Source organism: Hypanus sabinus, chromosome 25 (assembly GCF_030144855.1).
Source record: "Hypanus sabinus isolate sHypSab1 chromosome 25, sHypSab1.hap1, whole genome shotgun sequence".
Taxonomy (NCBI): domain Eukaryota; kingdom Metazoa; phylum Chordata; class Chondrichthyes; order Myliobatiformes; family Dasyatidae; genus Hypanus; species Hypanus sabinus.
Window position 1 is genome coordinate 6887813 of NC_082730.1, and position 22706 is coordinate 6910518.

Genomic DNA, 22706 nt, shown 5'->3' on the forward strand with positions numbered 1-22706 from the left:
GGGCAGTTGTGTGCGCATACATGTACGTGCCGATTTTTTTTCCTCCAAATTGATTTTGGCTCGCTGTCTTCCTGATTTTGATAATTGAAACTACACCATACATACAATATTTCTACTTTATACAGGCTGTATATTTATAACATCATTCCTGTTATTACTATATGTTTGTGTTATTTTAGTTTTTATGTGTTATTTGGTATGATTTGGTAGGTTATTTTTTGGGTCTGGGAACACTCTAAAATTTTTCCCATATAAATTAATGGTAACAGCTTCTTCGCTTTACATTTTGGCTTACAAACGGTTTTATAAGAACGCTCTACCTTCGGATAGCAGGGAAAAACTGTATACAGGCAGTCCCTGGGCTACAAACGAGTTCCGTTCCTGAGTCTGTCTTTAAGTCGGATTTGTACGTAAGTTGGAATAAGTACATCCAGTATTATTTAGTGTCAGTGAGTCAAATGTTTGTCTTCATATATAGTATATATTTTACCTTTCTATGCATATAAAACACTTTAAAAACTTGTATTCCAATAATTAAAGCACTGCGTTGCTTAGTAATAATTGTAGCTTTCATCAGGGCAGGGCCTTTCACATGCTCCATTATTCTCACTTTATCCTTTAAAATTGTTCCAATCGTCGACCGACTGTAGCCTAACACTTTTCTAATGACCGATGGCATTTCACTTCTTTCCGATCACTTTATTATTTCCACTTTATTTTCAATAACGATCACTTCCCATCAATGGAACAGAAATTGTCCATTTCTGTCGGCTCCCGAGGTCCGCTGGGTCCTAAGTCCTAAGTAAATTCCCCGGATCCGAAAGTCCATCGCACTGAGACAGGTTAAATGGGACAAGTGGGGGCTGTGCTGGGTTTGGGTATTTTATCCTCCACAATATTCCGCGTGGGAATTTAAACTGGAGGTGGCAGTGTTTTTTTTTACGATGTTGAGTTGCGAGCTTGACATCAACTCGGCACGGATGGTACAGGAGTCACTGGATCGACATCAACCCAGCACAGGAGCGGTCTGTCACTGGATCGAACTTGGAAAACTCCGTTCTCCAGCCACCACTGATCTCACTGCGCCACCAGCCGACCAGAATGGGGGGGGGGGGGGGGCAGGGTCAGGTAAATCTTGCTAATAAAAATTTAAGCCAAATACAAAGTTACACACTCAACACAGTATCAACAGCATGGACTTAAAATGACGGATGGCATTCTCCTTCCTCGATTTGTAAGTACGAGTTGTCCGTAAGTCGGACGTTCATAACTCGGGGACTACCTGTACAAATTTATGAGGGGCATAGTTAGGGTAAGTGCAAGCAGGCTTGCAGAACTGAGGTTGGGTGAGACTACAAATAGAGGTCATTGGTTAAGGCTAAAAGGTGAAACACAGAAGGTGGTGAGAGTGTTCAGTGCAAGTGGAGGATGTGATTTTGATTTTAATGTATAAGAGAAGTTCGGATAGTTTTTATAAATGGCCTGGATGAGGAAGTGGAGGGATGGGTTAGTAAATTTGCTGATGACACAAAGGTTTGGGGGTGTTGTGGATAGTGAGGAGGGCTGTCAGAGATTACATCGGGACATTGATAGGATGCAAAACTGGGCTGAGAAGTGGCAGATGGAGTTCAATCCAGATAAGTCTGAGGTGGTTCATTTTAGTAGATCAAATATGATGGCAGAATATAGTATTAATGGTAAGACTCTTGGCAGTGTGGAGGATCAGAGGGATCTTGAGGTCCGAGTCCATAGGACGCACAAAGCAGCTGCGTAGGTTGACTCTGTGTTTAAGAAAGCATACGGTGCATTGGTCTTCATCAATCATGGGATTGAGTTTAGGAGCTGAGAGGTAATGTTGCAGCTATATAGGACCCTGGTCAGACCCTATTTGGAGTACTGTGCTCAATTCTGGTTGCCTCAATACAGGAAGGATGTAGAAACCATAGAAAGGGTGCAGAGGAGATTTACAAGGATGCTGCCTGGATAGGAGAGCATGCCTTATGAGAATAGGTTGAGTGAACGCGGCCTTTTCTCCTTGGAGCGATGGAGGATGAGAAGTGACCTGATAAAGGTGTATAAGATGTTGAGGAGCATTGATCTTGTGGATAGTCAGAAGCTTTTACCCAGGGCTGAAATGGCTAGCACAAGAGGGCACAGTTTTAAGATGCTTGGAAGTAGGGACAGAGGAGATGTCAGGGGCAAGTGTTTCTTTTGTTTTTTTTTAAACACAGAGTGGAGAGTGTGTGGAATGGGCTGCCAGTGACAGTGCTGGAGGCAGATACAATAGGGTCTTTTAAGAGACTCCTGGATAGGTACATGGAACTTAGGAAAATAGAGGGGTATGGGTTAGCCTAGTAATTTCTAAGGTAGGGACATGTTTGTCATAGCATTGTGCTGTAGCTTTTCTATATTTCTATGTCTAGGTTCATGGATGATAGAGGTATGGAGGACTTTGGTCCCGGTGCAGTTTAAATGGTTTAGCACTGACTGGATGGGCCGAAGGACCTATTTCTGTGCTGTAGTGTTCCATGATTCCATAACCAGTGACTTATACGATGTGAAATATAGTGCAAAGACATAAAATAATTAGAAATTACAGAAATACATTGCGGAAGCAAAAGGTAAACAAGGTAGAGTTCTTGGACCATTCAGAATTCTGGTGGCAGAGGGGAAGAAGCTGTTCCTGAATCACTGAGTGTGGGTCTCTTGGGACGAGGTACCCAAGCCTGAATACCCACCCTCAACCGACAGGAGAAAATCCACTTAAAAATCCATTTCACTCTACTCACTGCATCCAACTCATTGAGGATCTTCCACTGTTCGTATGGAACACCTAGCGCCTCAGCAGTTTGGATTGTTCGCTTGAGCTGACTTGTCCAAACCTTCAGGTCTGGAATTCTCTGCTCCTCAACAAACTGACGCAAAGCTTCTGCATACTACAGGAAGAAAGAAGGCAAGTTAACATAGCTACTCACTAAAACCCATCAAGTCAAACATCAGCTCAGTTGATTGCACCTTTACAGCCTCGTCACTCAAGCTCGGCTTAAAACAATATACAATACAGTACATCTCAGAAATAAATTGAGGAAACATTTGTACTTCTACATATACAAATTTATGTAACTGACAACAGAAATCTCTTAAATATACTCAGTCACACTTTATTAGATAGACCAGCTCGTTAGTGCAAATTCGAATCAGCCAATCATGTGGCAGCAACACAATACATAAAAGCAGCAAACATGGTAAGAGGTTCAGCTGTTGTTCAGACCAAACATCACAACGGGGAAGAAATGTGATCAGTGACTTTGACCATATAATGATTGTTGGTGCCAGATGGGGTGGTTTGATTATTTCAAAAACAGTTGATCTCCTGCGATTTTCAAGCAGAACAGTCTCTAGGGTTTATAGAGAATGGTGCAAAAAAACAACAAAACAAATCCAGTCACAAATGAGAAAATCTGCAGATGCTGGAGATCCAAGAAACACACACAAAATGCTGGAGGAACTCAGCAAGCCAAGCAGCATCCAAAGAAAAGAGTGAACAGTCAACATTTTGGGCCAAGACCCTTCATCGGGACTGGAGAAAAAAATGAGAAGTCAGTTTAAAAAAGTGGGAGGAGGGGAGGAAGCAGTACGAGGTAGTAGGTGATTGGTGAAACTGGGAGACGAAGGGGTGAAGTAAAGAGTTGGGTAGTAAAGAGATAAAGAGCTGGAAAAGGGGGAATCTGATAGGCGAGGACAGAAGCCATGAAAGAAAGAGTTGAGGGAGGAGCACCAGAGGGTGATGATGGGCAGGTAAGGAGATAAGGTGAGAGAGGGAAATAGGGATGGGGAATGGTGGGCAGGGGCGCAGTACCAGAAGTTCAAGAAATCAATGATCATGCCATCAGGTTGGAGGCTACACTGACGGAATATAAGGTGTTGCTCCTCCAACCTCAGTGTGGCGTTATCACGGCCGTAGAGGAGGCCATAGACTGACATGTTGGAAGTAGAATTAAAATGGGTGGCTACTGAAGATCCCACGCTTTCTGGCGGGCGGAGCGTAGGTGCTCAGTGAAGCAGTCTCCCAATCTACTTCGGGTCTTACTGATAATCCAGGAGGCCACACTGGGAGCACCGGGTACAGCAGATGACCCCAACAGACTCACAGGTGAAGTGTCGCCTCACCTGGAAGAACTGTTTGGGGCCCTGAACTGTAGTGAGGAAGGAGGTGTAGGGGTTAGTCTAGCACTTGTTCCACTTAGAAGGATAAATGCCAGGAAGGAGTTCAGTGGGGATGGATGAATTGACAAGGGAGTTGTGTAGGGAGCGATCCCTCTGGAAAGCAGATGGGGAGGCTGGGGGGGGGCAGGAAAATTGTGCTTGGTGGTGGAATCCTGTTGGGAGATGGCAGAAATGCCAGAGAATTATTTGCTGGACATAGAGGCTGGTGGAGTGGTAGGTGAGGACATGAGGAACCCTATTCCTGGTAGGGTGGTGGGAGGATGGGATGAGGCCAGACGTGCATGAAATGGATGAGATGCAGGTGAGGGCAGCGCTGATAGTGGATGAAGGGAAACCGCCTTCTGTGAAGGAGGAGGAATCTTATTTGATCTGCAATAAAAAGACACATCCTGAGTGCAGAAAAATCCAGTGAGTGGCAGTTCTGTTGGTGAAAATGCCTTGTTAATGAGAGAGGTCAGAGGAGAATGGCCAGACTGGTTCAAGCTGACAAGAAGACAACAGTAACTCAAATAACCACTTCTTACATCAGTGGCGTGCAGTAGAGAATCTTTGAACGCACAGCACGTCGAGCCTTGAAGTGGATGGGCTACAGCAGCAGAAGACCACAGCGAATATACTTCATCAGCCAAATAAGAACGATGAATACGAAGCCTTATTTTACCTGCTTCCCTCGATGAGATAAACCGGAGTCACCTCCCAGCCTCCCAAGACTGTTGTATTCGCTTTCTCCATGGCGGCTCAAGTAGATTGTGCGTGGGTGGACATGGATGTTCATCAAGTAGTACACTATTTTACTCTGAATGTAATCCTGGACTTTATTCACTAGAAATCGTCGACCAACGTTAATTACCTTAATGAAGGACAGTTCTCTAAAGACGAGGAGAAAAAGGACACATTGTTTTAACAGAATGAACAGTCAGCTTACACAGATTTCATTTTAAATGTCTTAGAGCAGAAGCTGAGAAATATACAACATCCCACAACCAATGGCCTCACTTTCAAGGGCTCTTCATCTCATGTTCTCGATATTTATTGCTTGGTTATTTATTTTATTTTTTTTCTTTTTGTATTTGCACAGTTCATTATCTTATGAACACTGGTTGAATACCCAAGTTGATTACCCAGGTCTTTCACTGATTCTGTTATGGTTATTATTCTAAAGATTTATTAAGGATACCTACAGAAAAATGAATCTCAGGGTTGTATATGGTGACATACATATACTTTGATAATAAAGTTACTTTGAACTTTGAAACAATAGATGAAATATAAAAAACAATTCAAGGTAAAATTAACAACCAGTCCTCAGTTATAAGGTACAGCAACCTGCTTCACACTTAACTCAACATACCTGTAATACAATGATACTGAAATACCTTGTATTTTAGCAGATATTTTCTACTCACTTCTGGCATTCTATGTTATTAAAACTGGTCTCTATTTAGGATCACAACAGCACCAATTAAAATTATCTCACTGTCATCTGCTTTTCTAATAGGTCAACTTTCAAAGTAAATTTATTATCAAAGTAAGTACATACACTACCGAGATTCACTTTCTTGCAAGCATTCATGGTAGAACAAAGAAACAGAAGCAATGAAAACCTAAAGGCTCACCAACAAGCAGTGTGCAAAAAAAAGACAATCTGTACAAATACAAAACAAAATAATACTTCAAATATAATATCATTCAAAGTATTCAGTAGGAAGAACTGGACAAGGTAAATATACAAAATTTAACAGTATGTCGATCATAACTTTAATCACAGATAACTAAATAGCCTCTGTTGTGACTGTGACTGAGTCACTGGAGCTGAAGATACAAAGTCTTTATTTATCACCAGTTGGCAGTCTTCCGGAGACGTCCTTGGTAGAGTCTCCCAAACTCAAAGTTTACACTCTAGAGAATGAAGAATCAGCAGATGACACTGTTTACTTCAATACATTGAGACTAACAATACTTCCTTCAAGTTACATATCTACCATGGGAGGCACCTCTCAGTGCTCAAACATATTTGTTGGGATCAAGTAATTCACACAGATGGTCTAAAAACAGGGGTTTCCAACCTGGGATCCATGGACCCCTTGCTTACTGGTATTGGTCCATGGCATAAGAAAGGTCGGGAACCCCTGGTGTAAAAGATTCTGAGGACAGAGTAGTCAGAGATCCACAATTAACATTGAGAGGATTAACTTTCTCAGTACATAAATACTTCAACTGTGGATAGAGAAAACATACCTGTGAGCACTCTTAATGTGCTATTTGACAAAAATCAATCTAGTCCGTAAGTGGTATGGTAGGGCAATAGAGAGCTATGCTACCTTTTACACCAGAGATTAATGATCAGGGTTCAACTCCCGCCACAGTACAAAGGGGTTTATATTTTCTCCCTGTGACCACGTGGGTCTCCTCTGGTTGCTTTGATTTCCTCCCACATTCCAAAGACACACGAGTTAGGGTTAATAATTTGTGGGTATGCTATATTAGTGCTGGAAACATGGCAACATTTGCGGACTTCCCCCAGCCCATCCCTGTATCGATTATTGACACAAACACTCTTATGTTTCAATGTGACAAAAAAAGCTAACCTAATATTTTAAGTTTCCTTGAACTCGGACACAATGGTGCAAAATAACTTAGCCAGTGCTGCCTGGTTTGATGCAGTTCAATTAACATCGCCCATTCTCTGACATTTAACTTAATGTTTTGAAGAACATCTCATGGCCATTTCTCTTGCAAACCATATCTCTTGAGAATCCAGCCTGTGCTCTGCAGTTTGCGAAGCTGTCTTTTCAATTTCAAAATGATTACTAATTGAAATTTACACTAATTCAATTGAAAACTTCTCATTAGTTGTTTAGGTACAGAAACAGCATGGCAGTGGACAGAAAGGCTCTACAACTGGTACTCAAAACTGACAAATGCATCACCGGCACCAGCCTACTCGTCAGCAAGGACATCTATACAGAAAGGTGCCAGAAAATAGCCAGTAACATGAAGGATTCCATTCACCTTGCTCATGGATTGTTTGTCTTACTTGCATCAGGATTCCATTAATCTCTGAATCCCTAACAACTTTTATTTTAAAACTTACTTGTCATAGTCATCAGGATCCAATGGTTCGTAGGTAACTTTGTAACATTCAATGCGTTTGAGGAAATCGTCCATTATCCGGTCTTCTGCAACGTCTGCATAGTCCGGACTTGAAACCTTTACCTCCTGTAAATAACATGTGGAAAGTGATGCCAGGTAACATTTGGATTGACACCTAGATGGAAATCATGTGGCCACTTCTTAACTCTTACATAAGCAAAGAGGAAACATCAGTACCTTCACTCAGACCACTCCCACACCACTCTGTGCCTTCCATTTCCCCTGACACTTCCATCAACCTTCTCCTTTCCTGCGACTCAAAATAAACCTCTCCAAATTCTGATGAAACATCATCAACCTGGAACCTTAACTCAGAGATTCACAACCTGGTGTCCAAGGACCCCTCGGTTAGTGGCAGGACTCCATGGCATAAAAAAGGGTGGGAGCCGCTGTGTTCACTGTTCTTCTCTCCATAGAGGCTGCCTGGCATCCTGGGCATGCCCTCTTTTCATTATTACCATCGATAAGGAGGTACAGAAGCCTAAAGACAGCTTCTTTCCCTCTACCATCAGATCTCTAAATGACCCCATGAACACTACCTCATTTTTATAACCATATAACATATAACCATATAATAATCACAGCACGGAAACAGGCCATCTCAGCCTTCCTAATCCGTGCCAAACTCTTAATCTCACCTAGTCCCACCTACCCGCACTCAGCCCATAACCCTCCACTCCTTTCCTGTCCATATACCTATCCAATTTTACCTTAAATGACACAACTGAACTGGCCTCTACTACTTCTACAGGAAGCTCATTCCACACAGCTATCACTCTCTGAGTAAAGAAATACCCCCTCGTGTTTCCCTTAAACTTCTGACCCCTAACTCTCAAATTATGTCCTCTCGTTTGAATCTCCAGATTCTGCTCTCATTGCACGATATATATTTGTTATAGTAATTTATGTTTACTCTGTAATGCTGCATCAAAACAAATTTCATGACATAGGTCAGTGATAATAAACCTGATTCTGACCTGTCTTGCCATCTGCTTTTAATGGAGATACTAATGAGTTTCTGTCCCTTTCCTGACATCTACTGACTTGGAGTTCAGCACAGCCTAGATGGACTGAAGGGCCTGTGTCTGTGCTGTAGTGTTCTATGACTCTCTCTAGCCAATGTATGAAAATGATGGAGCAGCTGTATTGCAAGGCCCTGTGATGTTTAGTTATGAGCTCTACAACAAGTGGGCCAGGCATAGAGTAGAAGTGCATTTGTTTATGCAAAACACGCTCCTTAATAGTTGGATCCTAAATAGTCTGTTGAGTAATTTATGGTCACAGCTGACTATTTCCTCCTCCAAGAGGACCACAACCTTGTCGTAGCGTTTGGAGGCTTGCCTCAGTGACCTGGAAAGCTATGTTGGCTGGAGTTAGGACCTTGTGCTATGGCTTTTGGTATAGTCACCCATGTCAAACAGTTCAAAGTATAGAGGCCAGACTAAGAGTGGTCCACTGGTCTTCCAGATTTGAGGATTCAGGTCAGGGCTAACAACCCTGACTGGTCAAAAAACAATTGCTACAGAAACAGCAATGAGGAATCCCCTGTACAGACAGAGATGGAGGACCTCCATTGCTGCCCCAAAGGCCAGCAGCGTAATGGGCAGTAAGTAAATGACTATTTCCTGTGAAGTTACCGAATATTCGACAGTGCAGCTGTACATTATGCTAACAAGAACTGAGAAACTCACTGAGTTTTACAGGACAAAATGAACAATCTCTTCAATAATTTATTTTTGCAATATCAGGGATATTTATCTACATTTCACCCCAGCCAATGAGATAATTTGCTCTTCAATAATGGTTTGCCACATCTTATTTGATAACAAGGCCTGGGCTGAAGATAACAGATATTACATACCTTAATATTGGCAGCAATGACCTCTGGATCATCACAGACAGATTCAACAAAAAACACCTGGGAACAAACATTAATTCAGTCTTGATTAAAAATATTAAACTGATTATCCTGCTACATAGCAAGAAATGAAAGAGGTCATGAATTAGAACTGAGACAAAGGTGAGACAGCAGGTGCCAGAACCTAGAACAAGAAACAAAGTACTGGAGAAAATCAGCAGGCCAGACAGTATCCATGGAGGGGAGTAGATGTCAATGTTTTGGGCCAAGACCCTTCATCAGGGCTCAAGAAGCCTCCATGAAGACAAAGAAATAGTCCCTCAACAGATGCTGCTTGTCCTCTTGAGTTCCTTTAGCAGTTTGTTTGCTGTCCCAGAAACTGCTTAATTATTGTAGTTTCTTTCATTTATAAATTTGCTAAGTCACCTTTGTCAAAAACAAATGTGTAACATTCAATACAATACCAGTGAAAGTGCTGAATCTCAACAAAGACAATCTCAGTTATAGACAAATCTTGTTGGATGAAATTTTGCAGTAACTGGGATCTTAGTTATCAGAGCATTGTGACCATGTTACAGAGCCAGTACTCAAGTATCTAGAGTATCGATCTGGTTTCTTAAGGTTGTTATAGCCGGAGGGTGGTAATGGGGTTAAGCTCCCACTATTTATTAAATGTTCCCAATGGTGTGCACCAAAATAACTTCTGACAACCAAGTCCAGCTCCTGGCCTTCACATGTGGCTTAGCTACCAAGCCTGGCAGAACCGTTTCTACTGACAGGAAAAGTGGCAAAAATGGGTTACTGGTGTCTTAAAACCAGCCTCTTAAGGAAGATGGGGCTCGTCAGGCATAGTTGGCAACTCATTTGGCAGAAGGAAAACTCTGATCTCCAACCTCCACTGCCTTGCGGCTGTATCCACTCATGGGGAAGGCTTCAGGAGTAAACCCTGAGGACAAATCCGGAGCTGGACTCCCTAAGGCAGACCTACGTTGAGTTTAACATTAACTGGCAACAGCTGGTGCCAAACTGTATCAGTCTCTGCCCCTTCCTTTGGGTTCATCAGCTGTTTGGAGAGGGGAGTCTGTTGCATGGGCAACAGCTTGCTCTCCATAGCGTACTGCTCTGGCTGGTGTATCACGTAGGCAGCTAGGACACAATATCCACGATCAAACCTGACCTCTGGGAGCCTCAGAGTATTAACCTCATTTGAAAATTTAAATCATAGTTGATATTTGAATTTCAAAAACTTAAAAGCATCCTATGACTGGGGTTCCTAGAATCAGAGGCAAATCTAGTCAAAACTAACAAATAATTTATTCAACCAATCAGAACACAGTGAACCTCGAGCATTCTTTCTAACAGGCTCATCCACTGAAGATATGGAAGACTGAGATCAATAGATCTTTGTAATATTAAGGAAGTAGACGAATATGGCATTAGTACAGGAGCTGAGGGAAAGATGGACTGTGATTAATTGGACAACAGAGTGAGTGTGAGGAGCCAAATGGGCTACTCCTGTTTCTTATGTTAAGTAATTTAAAAGAAATAAATCAGGAATTATAAAGTTAGGAATAGCAACACCTCTGCTCTGTGCTTGAAGACCAGCGATGTGGACGTAGGATGGAGGACTCTGCAGTTACACATCTGCTATGCACACAAACGCCAGGGATGTGGATGGGTGACAAAGGACATCCACAGGCATTGGGCTGTCCCAGGTCCCCAGGATCAGATGTCCGTGTGAGCAGGAGACACAAGAGCCAGTGAGTCAGCATACCCAAAGTTCAGCTTGGAATCCAGCGTCTGGGGTCGATATTGAAGTTCGAAGGTTGACTGGAAGTCTGGAATTCAAAGTCTGGAGAATGGAGTCTCGTCCTGGACTTGGAGGATTAACCATGTGTGTGGGTGGGTGGGAGGGAGGAAAGGGGCTTGGTTTGATGTTGCTATTTTGCTGCTTGTTTGTTGTGTTCAGTGTTGTTCGGTTGAGCACTGACAGCATGCTATGCTGGTGCTAGAACGTGTGGCAACACTTGCAGACTGTCCCCAGCACAGCCGTAGGTTGTGTTGGTATGCTTTGTGTACGTGCAATAAGTTTGAATCTGAATCTAGCAGTCTTCAATAAAATCACACCTGTTTGACTTGGATCTCATAGAAACAGAAACCTGCTGTCCTTACCCAATCTGGCTATATGCAGCTCCAGACCCAGCGGAATGTAGTTAATTCTCATATGAAAAGGTTGTTGGAAACCACTTTTTAAAAAAATAACACTTTTTAATAACACCTGTACTTTTTAACAAATTCATATTTTGCATATTATGTGGTGACTCATCCCCACTCATTGGCAGAAAGCAGTATAGCTAATGGTTTATCATCTTCCTCATTTTTCATTGGCTAAGTATCAGCACATCACCCATGTGATGTAATTGTTGTAATTTAGCCTATTTGATTATCTATCAATGGAATTTCTTCCCTTAACTATAAACGTGAGATTTTTCACAGGTGCCATCCTGGCTTCGTCATTCCTTTGTCTTTGCATCCATACATCCCTTAGCATCATTTCTCAGCTCTTTACTTAGTTTGCTTAGTATTCGCAAGTTTGCTTGTACTCCAAAATAAACTGAACTCTTGGAATGAAGACTGCTCGTCATTCCTGCCTCCTGGAACAACCCCAAGGATCGGAAAATGAAGAGATCCAACAAGGTCAAGGAAACCAACCACTTTAATAAAACTAAGAATGAACAATAAAACCTGACCTCACATCCCATGTAGAATGGGAATTTTCTTTGCATAATCTAGATTAGGGATTTCCAGCCTTTCTTATGCTGTGGAACAATACCATTAAACAAGGAATCCATGGGCCCAGGTATGCTAAGAGAGGGGTGTAGATGGGTAAATGCAAGTACAGCAGGCTTTTTCCACTTAAATTCGGGTGGAACTACAACTAGAGGTCTTGGGCTAAAGGTGAAAGGTGAAAAGCTTAAGGGGAGCATGAGGGGAAACTTCTTCATTCAGAGGGTCGTGAGAGTGTGGACCGAGTTGCCAGTGCAAGTAGTGCATGCAAGTTCAATTTCAATGTTTAAGAGAAGCTTGGATAGGTACATGGATGGTACAGGTGTGCAGGACTCTGGTCCCAGTGCAGGTCGATGGGAGTAGGCAGTTTATATGGTTCAAATGGACTAGATGGGCCAAAGGGCTTGTTTCTGTGCTGTACTTTTCTACTACCATCTCTCAAAATGCAAACCATTTCCAATTATAACATTTAATCTACTGTTGTTAAAGTAAAAAGTAATGAGAAACAATGTTAATGAATAAGTGGATAAGATTGGACAAAAACAATCACTTATAGGGAATTAGCAGTCAAAAATTTGTTAACAATTCTGAGAAATTTACATCATTACTCTTGATCTTAACCTTAAATGTATTGTTACGTGCAAAATTCAGGATTAAATCCCTCCGCTCTCTGGTTGTGTTGGTCGCATCAAAAACCTGAGATGAAAGGAAAAAGAAAAACATTTGCACCGAGTTTAAATTTCCCACATAGTTACAAATTTGATTAGTTTTAAATACAAAGGACTGTAAGCAGTTAAATAACAAGATGAGCAGCCAGAGAACTACATTTCTCAGTAATGTCAGCGTTGTCAGAGTACCCAGTCAATGAACAAATCCATTAAGAACTTTACATAAACACAAGGGACTCTGGAAATGCTGGAAATTCAGAGCAACACACACAAAATGCTGGTGGAACTGAACACATCAGGCAACATCCATGGAAATGAATGTAGAGTCAATGTTTCGGGCTGAAACTCTTCTTTGGGACTGGCATGGAAGGGGGAAGATGCCAGAAACTTTACATGAAAGAACTGCATGTTTCTATGTACACATGTAGACCCACTGCAAATAGACGATCCTAACCAGGTCCCGTCTACTACTAATAAAATTGGCCCTTACCCAATTTATTCCTGGTCTAGCCCTGCCTTTTTCCACGACTACTTTGAAATCCATGGAGCTAAGGTTACTAATCCCTCCCTCACTGGCCCTTTTTCCACCTGCCCAGACATATTCCCAAAATAAGGTTCAGCAACACTATTTCCCTAATTTGTCCATCGACAAAGTGTGCCTCTCCTGAACACACCTTAGAAATTCTGCTCTGAGATGCTCCAAGGAAACCCCAGTTCTATTTGGGAATTTGAAATCCCTAAGTGCTATAGAATGTAGAACTATACAGGACCTTTGGTCCACTTTGTTGTGCTGATCTTAGAATGGACTCCAAGATCAATCTAACCATACCTTGCCACACAGACCTCCATTTTTCTATCATTCATGTACTTATCGAAGTCTGTTAAACGGCCTGAAAGTCTGCCTCGACCACCACCCCTGCCAGAGAGTTACAGGCACCCACAACTCTACGTTAAAAATAACTACCCCTGTACTTTCCTCCAAATTTTTCCTGAAAATTATGTACCCCAAAGTCTGGCTATCCAGTTGATCAATGCCTGCTTTCATCTTGTCCACCCCTACCAAGCTACCTCTCATCCTCAAACACTCCAAAATGAAAAGCCCTATCTCGCTCAACCTTTCCTCATAAGGCATGCTCTCCAATTCAGACCGCACCCTGGTAAATCTCCTTTGTACCCTCTCTAAAGCTTCCAAATCTTTCCTATAATGAGATGACCAGAGTGGAACATAACACTCCAAGTGTGGTCTAACCAGAATTTTACAGAACTGCAGCATGACCTTGCAGCTCTTGAACTCAGTCCCCAGACTAATGGAGGCCAACACTCCATACACCTTTTTAACCATCCTATCAACTTGCACAGCAACTTTGAGGTATCTATCTACTGTAATCCTTGATCACATCAAACAGATAATACTGTGGCTTGTAGCAGGAAAATTCTCCAGTATTCAAAGGAAATAATCTGCTGAACATCAAAAAGGCTGACTAAGTAGACCATAAGAAAAAACAATCATATGGACTAAACTAATGGCAATGAAATGTGGCAGATATGAGAGGACCACAGTAAGTCAACTTACTGCAATCTGACCGTTCTCATCCGTGAGGTAGGTTTTCACATCCTTCAGTGCTGCAATGGCACATTCCCTGTGACAAGCAAAGAGCAAGTTATTTCAGAGAGTTTTCAACAGCAGCTAAATTGCTTAGTAAGATGGTATTCCAGAGAAAGGAGCTCTCAAAGTAATAATTCTGTGGGGGAACGATGAATCATCAATTTGGTAGTATCTTGGGGGAATAAAGATCTAAGAATTGGTTTCAAATCACTTTCCACGGCAATATGGTGTAGAAACAACCACAGAATAAGACTATTCTGAATCTTGCCTTGCATAGAGACAATGTCAATTATTATCTGAGCCATGAAATATAGATATTTGCATTTAGGATTTCCCTAAAGAAAATTGATCATAATCTGAGAAATTCGCTTGGAATAACTTGCTTCAGTCCAACTGCAATTGGCTAAGGGTGATAAATTAGAAAGACAGTGTTAGCCAGAATGAACAACAAAGCATGAAACAGGAATGTAGGCAGCCATTTTTGTGAGTCTGCCGTTGCAGCCACCTTCTTGTGAACTGATTTCCTGCTTGGATAATTTCATCAAGCAATTGAATATGGATCCAATCAGTTTCAGCAAATGACCTGTTAAACCTGAGACCACTCTCAGACAAATAGCTATTTATTATCACAAACAAGAGAAAATCTGCAGATGCTGGAAATCAAAGTAATACACTCAACACGCTGGAGGAACTCAGCAGACCAGGCAGCATCTATGGCAATGAATAAACAGTTGACGTTTTGGGCTGAGACCCTTCATCAGGACTGGAAAAAAGATGAGAAATCAGAGTAAGAAGGGGAGTGGGGAGTAAGAAGTATACGGTAATAGGTGATAGGTGAAACCATGAGGAGGGGGGGGATAAAGTAAAGAGCTGGGAAGTTGATTGGTGAAAGAGATAAAGGGCTATAATATAAGAACATAGAAATAGGAGCAGGAGTCGGCTCTATGGCCCGTCAAGCCTGTTCTGCTATTCAATAAAATCATGGCTGATCTGACCATGGACTCATCTCCACCTACCGGCTTTTTCCCCATAACCCTTAATTTCCCTACTATGTAAAAATCTATCCAACCTGGTCTGAAATATATTTACTGAGGTGGCCTCCACTGTGTCACTGGGCAGAGAATTCCACAGCATCACCACTCTTTGGGAAAAGCAGTTCCTCGTCATCTCTGACCTCAGTTTACTCCCCTGAATCTTGAGGATATGTCCCAAAGTTCTAGTCTCACCTACAAGTGGAAACAACTTCCCTGCCTCTATCTTATCCATCCCTTTCATAATTTTATATGTTTCTATGAGACCCCATCTCATCCTTCTGAATTCCAGTGAGTATCTGACAGGAGATCACACATTTTCTGACAGACAGAACATAAGTACTCAGATTATCAATAGATATATTTTATAAACCCACTGATTCTTCCAGCTACCTCTTTCCAGCTCATCACTTGTAAAAATGCTATCCACTTTTCTAAATTCCTCCATCTCCGCTGCATGTGCTCTCAGGAAGATACTTTTCATTCTATAACCAACTCTTTCTTCAAAGAAAGGGGCTTTCCTTCCTATACCATCAATGCTGCTCCCACCCACATCTCTTCCATTTCACATACATTTGCCTTCATCACATCCACCCGTCACCCCACTAGGGATAGCGTTCCTCGTCTTCACCTACCATCCCACCAGCACAGAATTCTCCATAACTTCTGCCATCTCCATCGGGGTCCCACCATCAAGCACATCTCTCAACCTCTCCCCCCCCCCCCCACTCACCAACTCTCTGCAAGTACAATCCAGGTAGCTATGTGACTCCCTTGTCCATTCGCCTCCCCACTGATCTCCCTCCTGGCACTTAACCTTGCAAGCAGAACACGTGCTACACCTCCCTCACTACCATTCAGAGCCCAAAACTGTCCGTCCAGGTGAGACAACACTTCACCTGCGAGTCTGTTAGGGTCATCTACTGTATCCAGTGCTTCCAGTGTGGCCTGATGTAGACCAGGAGATGGCTTCGTCGAGCACCTATGCTGCATCAGGCAGAAAAAGCAGGATCTCCCACTGGCCACCAATTTTAATTCTGACATGTCAGTCCATGGGGTCCTCTTCTGCTGTGATGAGGCCACACTCAATTTGGAGGAACAACACCTCATATTCTATCTGGGTAGTCTCCAACCTGATGGCATGAACATCGACTTCTCAAAATTCCAGTAATTGCCCCTCCTTCACCATTCCACGCTCCCATTTCCCACTCTCACCTCATCTCTTTATCTGACAATCTCTTCCCTCTGCTGCTCCTCAACCTTCCCCTTCTTCCATGGACTTCTACCCTCTCCAATCAGATTCCCTCTCCTCCAACCGTGTACCTCTTTCACCAATCAACTCCTTATTTCACCCTTCCCCCTCTCCTGGTTTCACCTATCACCAACTCTCTTGTACTTCTTCCTCCCCTACCTTCTCACTCTGACCTCATCTTTTTTCCTAGTCCTGATGAAGAGTCCTAGCCCAAAACATCGACTGTTTGCTCTTTTCCGTAGATGCTGCCTGGCCCACTGAGTTCCTCAGCATTTTGTGTGTATAGCTATTTATTTTGTAACTTGGCAAGCTTGCAGGAGGAGCAATCTGTAATCTTGTTAGGTTCAGTGTCTGGGTCACTTGGTTTGACAGGTTTCAGTTGGCTAAGAGTTGAAAAGAACCGAAAGACCAAGGCTGAGGGCAAAGGTCATAGAACAATATTGGCTGTAGCCCTGGACCAGAGCCAATAAGAAGGTGACCCAGGTTGGTCAGGTGACCTCGAGCCAATGAGATTGAAGCGCAACATTTGAACTGGTGAGAAAGGAGTATAAAAAAGCTTCGAATGCAAAGAGGCAATAACTTTCCGGAGACCAACCATCGCGAATGTGGAGGACCCCACAAACAAGAGAGAATCTGCGGATGCTGGAAATCCGAGCAACACACACAAAATGCTGGAGGAAATTAGCAGGCCAGGCAGCATCTATGGAAGAAAGTACAGTCGACGTTGCGGGCTGCGGCGTGACCTACTTTTCTCCCCCATAGATGCTGCCTGGCCAACTGAGTTTTTCCAGCATTTTGTGGAGGACCCCATGTTGGGCACGTGGAGATTAGATCAGGACCACGAGGAACACCTGGCCAGCATAGACTCCTTTACCAGGTGTTATCTTTTCTATTCTTTGACTGTTCATGGAGGGTCAGGGAGACTTAGTAGGTGAGCACACACTTACTCAGTTCTGTAAGTTCACAATAAAGGTACTTGCCAGTAAATACAGGTTCTTTCTAACTCATCATGATTACTAAACGGTAACAATTGACAAACTTAGTCCAACAATTAGCAAACCATTTCAAAATTCACACAAGACATTTTGAAATAAAAATATCATTGTAGTTAGATAGAGACATGCAAATTAAATATTGCTGTTAGTTTGCGCCAACTTCTTCAGTTTTGTTCACAACCCTCCATGACCCAGGGGTTTTGTCAGACCTTACAACCTTCCTTTCACTGGGCACACATCGTCAATTCTTGAGATTAACATCACTACATAAATGCAGATTGTTCACAGATACACTACACCAGATTAAGGAGGACCACTCAATCAGCATTCCTGCTTCTCACAGCTGGAAAAGCATTTGCGTCAATGTGATAACAACACGCAGCATGCCAGCAGCTACTCTGACGTGGACACATGCCTCCCTGACACACTGACTCTTCATGCCAGATAAAGGCTAAGCAGAGACAGAGAATCTGCAGATGCTGGAAATCCGAGCAACACACACAAAACGCTGGAGGAACTCAGCAGGCCAGGCAGCATCAATGGAAAAACATACAGTTGAGATTTTGGGCCAAAACCCTTCAGCAGGCCTGAAGACTGAGGAGTAGATTTGAAAGTTGGGGGGGAAGGGAAAGAAAAACAAGGTGCTAGGTGAAACTTGGAGGGAGGAAAGAAGCAAAGAGCTAGGAAGTTGATTTATGAAAGACAGAAGGCCATGGAAGAAAGAAGGGGAGGTGGGGAGGAGCACCAGAGGGAGGCGATGCGCGGGGAAGGAGAAAACATGACAGAGGGACAAGGGGATGGGAAATGGTGGGGGGTGGAGGCATTACTGGAAGTTTGAGAAATCCATGTTCATGCCATCAGGTTGGAAGCTACCCAAACGGAATACAAGGTATTGTTCCTCCAACCTAAGTGTGGCTCATCATGACAGTGGAGGAGGCCATGGATGGACATAACGGAATGGGAATGGGAAGTGGAATTTAAAAAAGATGGCCGCGGATCCCGCTTCTTCTGGCAGACAGAGTGTAGATGCTCAGCGAAGCAGTCTCCCAAACTACGTCGGGTCTCACTGATAAATGGGCGACCACACCAGGGGCACCAAACATAGTACGTGACCCCAAAAGACTCAAAGGTGAAGTGTCACCTCACCTGGAAGGACTGTTTGGGGCCCTAAATGGTAGTGAGGGAGGTGGTGTTGGGCAGATGTAGCACTTGTTCTGCTTGCAAGGGTAAGTGCCAGGAGGGAGATCAGTGGGGAGGGATGAATGGACAAGGGAATCGCGTAGGGAGTGATCCCTTCGGAGTATTATATGCTGGGCGCGGAGGCTGTCGGGGCAGTAGGTGAGGACAAGAGGAACCCTATCCCTGGTAGTGTGGTGGGAGGATGGGGGAAGAGCAGACCTCCATGAAATGGAAGAGATGTGGTTGAGGGCAGCATTGATGGTGGAGGAAGGGAAGCCCTTTCTTTAAAAAAGGAGGACACCTCCTTTGTTCTATAATGAAAAGCCTCATCCTGAGAGTAGATGTGGTGGAGATGGAGGAATTGAGAAAAGGAGCTTGCGTTTTTACAAGTAGCAGGGTGGGACGAGGTATAGTCCAGGTAGCTGTGAGAGTTTGTTGGTTTATAATAGATATTGGTAGATAAGCTGTGTCCGAAAATAGAGGCAGTGAGATCGAGAAAGGGAAGTGTCAGAAATGGACCAGGTCAATTTGAGGGCAGGTTGGAAATTAGAGGCTAAGTGGATGAAATTGACGAGTTCAGCACAGGTGCAGGAAGCAGCACCAATGCAGTCATCGATGCAGCGTAGGAAAAGTGCAGGATGGTCACCAGTGTAAGCTTGGAACATAAGACTGTTCCATGCAGCCGACAAACAGGCAGGCATAGCTGGGACCCATGTGAGCACCCATGGCTACACCTTTTGTTTGAAGGAAGTGAGAGGACCCAAAGGAGAAATTATTTAGAGTGAGGACAAGTTCTGCTGGGCGGAGGAAAGTCCCCCTCCAAGTTTCACCTATCGCTTGGGTGTTTATCTCTCCCCTCCTCCCACCTTTCAAATCTACTCTTCAGCTTTTTCTCTCCAGTCTCCTGCCAAATGGATTCAGCCAAAATATCTTTTCTTCCATGGATGCTGCAAGGATTGGCAGTAAAAGGGAGAGAGGGTATGAGATGGGGAAAACTAGGAAGCCCAGAGGGGGGAAAAAACATCATTTGCAAATCTGTACTTTCCTGGGATAGCCATTAACTTCCGAACCACTTTGACAGGTTAGCAAACACACTCAGCAAAGCTGAGAAAAGACAACTTACTTTCTGATTTTCATGGCTTCTTCATTATCATGACGGAAAAATTCATATGATTTGTACGTCTTCACAGCTTCGCGGCGATACTGACCCAGATTAAAAACTGCAAGTCAAAGAGGAAGGTATTAGCAAATGAAGGAACGTGTATAGAGAACTGTACATACTTGGTGAAAAAACTCAATTCTTCACTCCAGTTCCCTGGAATTTTGGAAAATTGCTCTTTCCCTTCCTTTGTCAAAGAATCTATAAAACGTTCTTTGCTCTATTAGCACATGCACACACTCCTTTACTTGGGCATCACTATTCTTCTTGAATGAAACCTCTATAAAAAATAATGGAATTTGAGATTAAGCTTAGCACAGAAAAGAGAATCTCTAATCCAAGTTGTAATGGGCTGAAAACTGAGAACTTTTGCTATGAATGCCAACATACCATTTGCCTTTTTCAACAGGCGGTGAAAAAGGCAAATAGTATGTTTGCATTCACAGCAAAAGGATTTAAGTACAGGAGCAGGGAGGTTCTACTGCAGTTGTACAAGGCCTTGGTGAGACCGCACCTATAATATTGTGTGCAGATTTGGTCCCCTAATCTGAGGAAAGACATTCTTGCCATAGAGGGAGTACAGAGAAGGTTCACCAGATTGATTCCTGGGATGGCAGGACTTTTTTATGAAGAAAGACTGGATCGACTAGGCTTATACTCACTGGAATTTAGAAGATTGAGGAATTTAGAATCTTATTGAAACGTATAAAATTCTAAAGGGATTGGACAGGCTAGATACAGGAAGATTGTTTCTAATGTTGGGGAAGTCCAGAACGAGGGGTCACAGTTTAAGGATAAAGGGGAAGCCTTTTAGGACCGAGATGAGGAAAAACTTCTTCACACAGAGAGTGGTGAATCTGTGGAATTCTCTGCCACAGGAAACAGTTGAGGCCGGTTCATTGGCTATATTTAAGAGGAAGTTAGATATGGCCCTTGTGGGTAAAGGGATCAGGGGGTATGGAGAGAAAGCAGGTACAGGGTTCTGAGTTGGATGATCAGCCATGATTATACTGAATGGTGGTGCAGGCTCGAAGGGCCGAATGGCCTACTCCTGCACCTATTTTCTATGTTTCTATGAATCACAATATGTTATAAAGTAAACTTTTAACCCAGGATCCTGTTGAAAAGTCTTGGCCCAAAAGGACAACTGTTTACTCCTTTCCATCGATGCTGCCTGAACTGCTGAGTTCCTCCAACATTTTGTGTGTGTTGATGTGGATTTCCAAAATTTGCAGAATCTCTTTTGATTGAAAGGTAAATCTGCAATGGCAGAAATTACGGAGAATACTGCCTTACTTTGTATTATCCAAAATGGTCAACCTTTGTGGGAAGTGATAGTGTTCACAAAGGCCTTGAAAAAGTGCATGGAATGTGAAAATTTAACAGCTGAAGGGGTTAAATTACAAAGGTATTAATTATGGTAATAAGCAATTCAATGCAGAAAGATGAAAGGCTAGCTACTTTGAACCTAGAAAGAACAAAAACAGAGTAATTTCTAAGCAGTCAGAAGTGAAACCCATCAGTGGTCAAAGAGACAAGTGCATATACATGGAACACTCGATGGAACCTTGCTTCAACATCAGTAAGAACAACGAATTAATCTGGGACTTCAGGAAGAAGCTGTTGAAGGAAAACATACCAGTCCTCGTTGAGGAATCAGAAATAGAAAGAGTGAGCAATTTCAAGTTCCTGGGGTGTCACTGTCTCTGAAGAGTTATCCTGGGCCCAACATATTGATACAATTGTAAAGAAGGCATCACCGTAGTTATATTTCATTAAGAGCAAGAGGAAAATTGGTCACCAAAGGCACTCGCAAATTTCTACAGATGTACTGTGGAGAGCACTCTTAACTGATTACAACACTGTCTCGTATGGAGGGGCAACTGCACAGGATTGGAAAAAGTTGAAGAAAGTTGCAACCTCATCCAGCTCCATCATGGGCACAGGCCTCCCCAGTATTGAGGACACCTTCAAAAAGCAACACCTTAAAAGGACGACTTTCACCACTAAGGACCCACATCATCCAGGACATGCCCTCTTTTCATTGCTACCATCAAGGAGGTGGTAGAGAAGCCTGAAGATACACAGTCAATGCTTCAGCAACAGCCTTCTTTCCCTCTGCCATCAGATTTCTTCAATGGACAATGGACCCATGGACACTAACTCACTATTTTGTTTCTTTCCTCTCATTTAACACTAATTACTTATTTTAATTTTTATATATAAAAAACTTTTATTGTTGCATTGTTTTATCATATATTGCAAAGAACTGCTGCTGCAAAACAACAAATTTCATGACACATGCCACAATATTAAACCTGATTCTGATTCCGACTGCCGAGGGTAAATACAAGACAATGTCGCCCTCTACCTCTGGAGAATTTAAGTACAAGCAGGCTGAAATGGCGTGCGGGCTGCAGAAAAGCTCTGGCCGTCATATATTACAAACAACACTTTATTATCAAAGTACATATATGACATCATATACAACCCTTAGATTTGTTTTCCTGCGAGCATACACAGAAAATCAAGAAATACAATGGAATCAATGAAAAACTGCATCCAACAGGGCGTTTTAACAACCAATGTGCGAAAAATCAACAAATTGTGCAAATACAAAAGAAAACAAAGGGAAAAAAAGTAATAATTAAAAAAAGCAATAACTATCAAGAACATGAGATGAAACATGAAAGTGAGTCAAGTGAGTAGGTTTTGGGCACCGATCGGTGATGAGGCGAGTGAAGTTATCCTATCTGGTTCAAGAGCCGGATTGTTCATGTTCCTGAACCTG

General features: G+C 42.7%; 1 protein-coding gene across 2 annotated transcripts in view; it reads right to left on the reverse strand.

Moving 5' to 3' along the window:
* Nucleotides 1-22706, reverse strand: part of LOC132380954 (6-phosphofructo-2-kinase/fructose-2,6-bisphosphatase 2-like) — a 129659-nt gene that overhangs the window by 73772 nt on the left and 33181 nt on the right. Inside the window, exons 3-9 of one of the 2 annotated variants that reach the window (XM_059949976.1) lie at nt 19880-19976; nt 14267-14333; nt 12647-12721; nt 9242-9298; nt 7322-7446; nt 4889-5096; nt 2790-2936 (exon numbers count right to left, since the gene is read on the reverse strand). In XM_059949976.1, coding sequence (XP_059805959.1) covers nt 2790-2936; nt 4889-5096; nt 7322-7446; nt 9242-9298; nt 12647-12721; nt 14267-14333; nt 19880-19976 — 776 coding nt within the window. Of the gene's footprint in view, nt 1-2789; nt 2937-4888; nt 5097-7321; nt 7447-9241; nt 9299-12625; nt 12722-14266; nt 14334-19879; nt 19977-22706 lie in introns of both variants that reach the window. The other variant, XM_059949975.1, reaches the window with a different exon arrangement.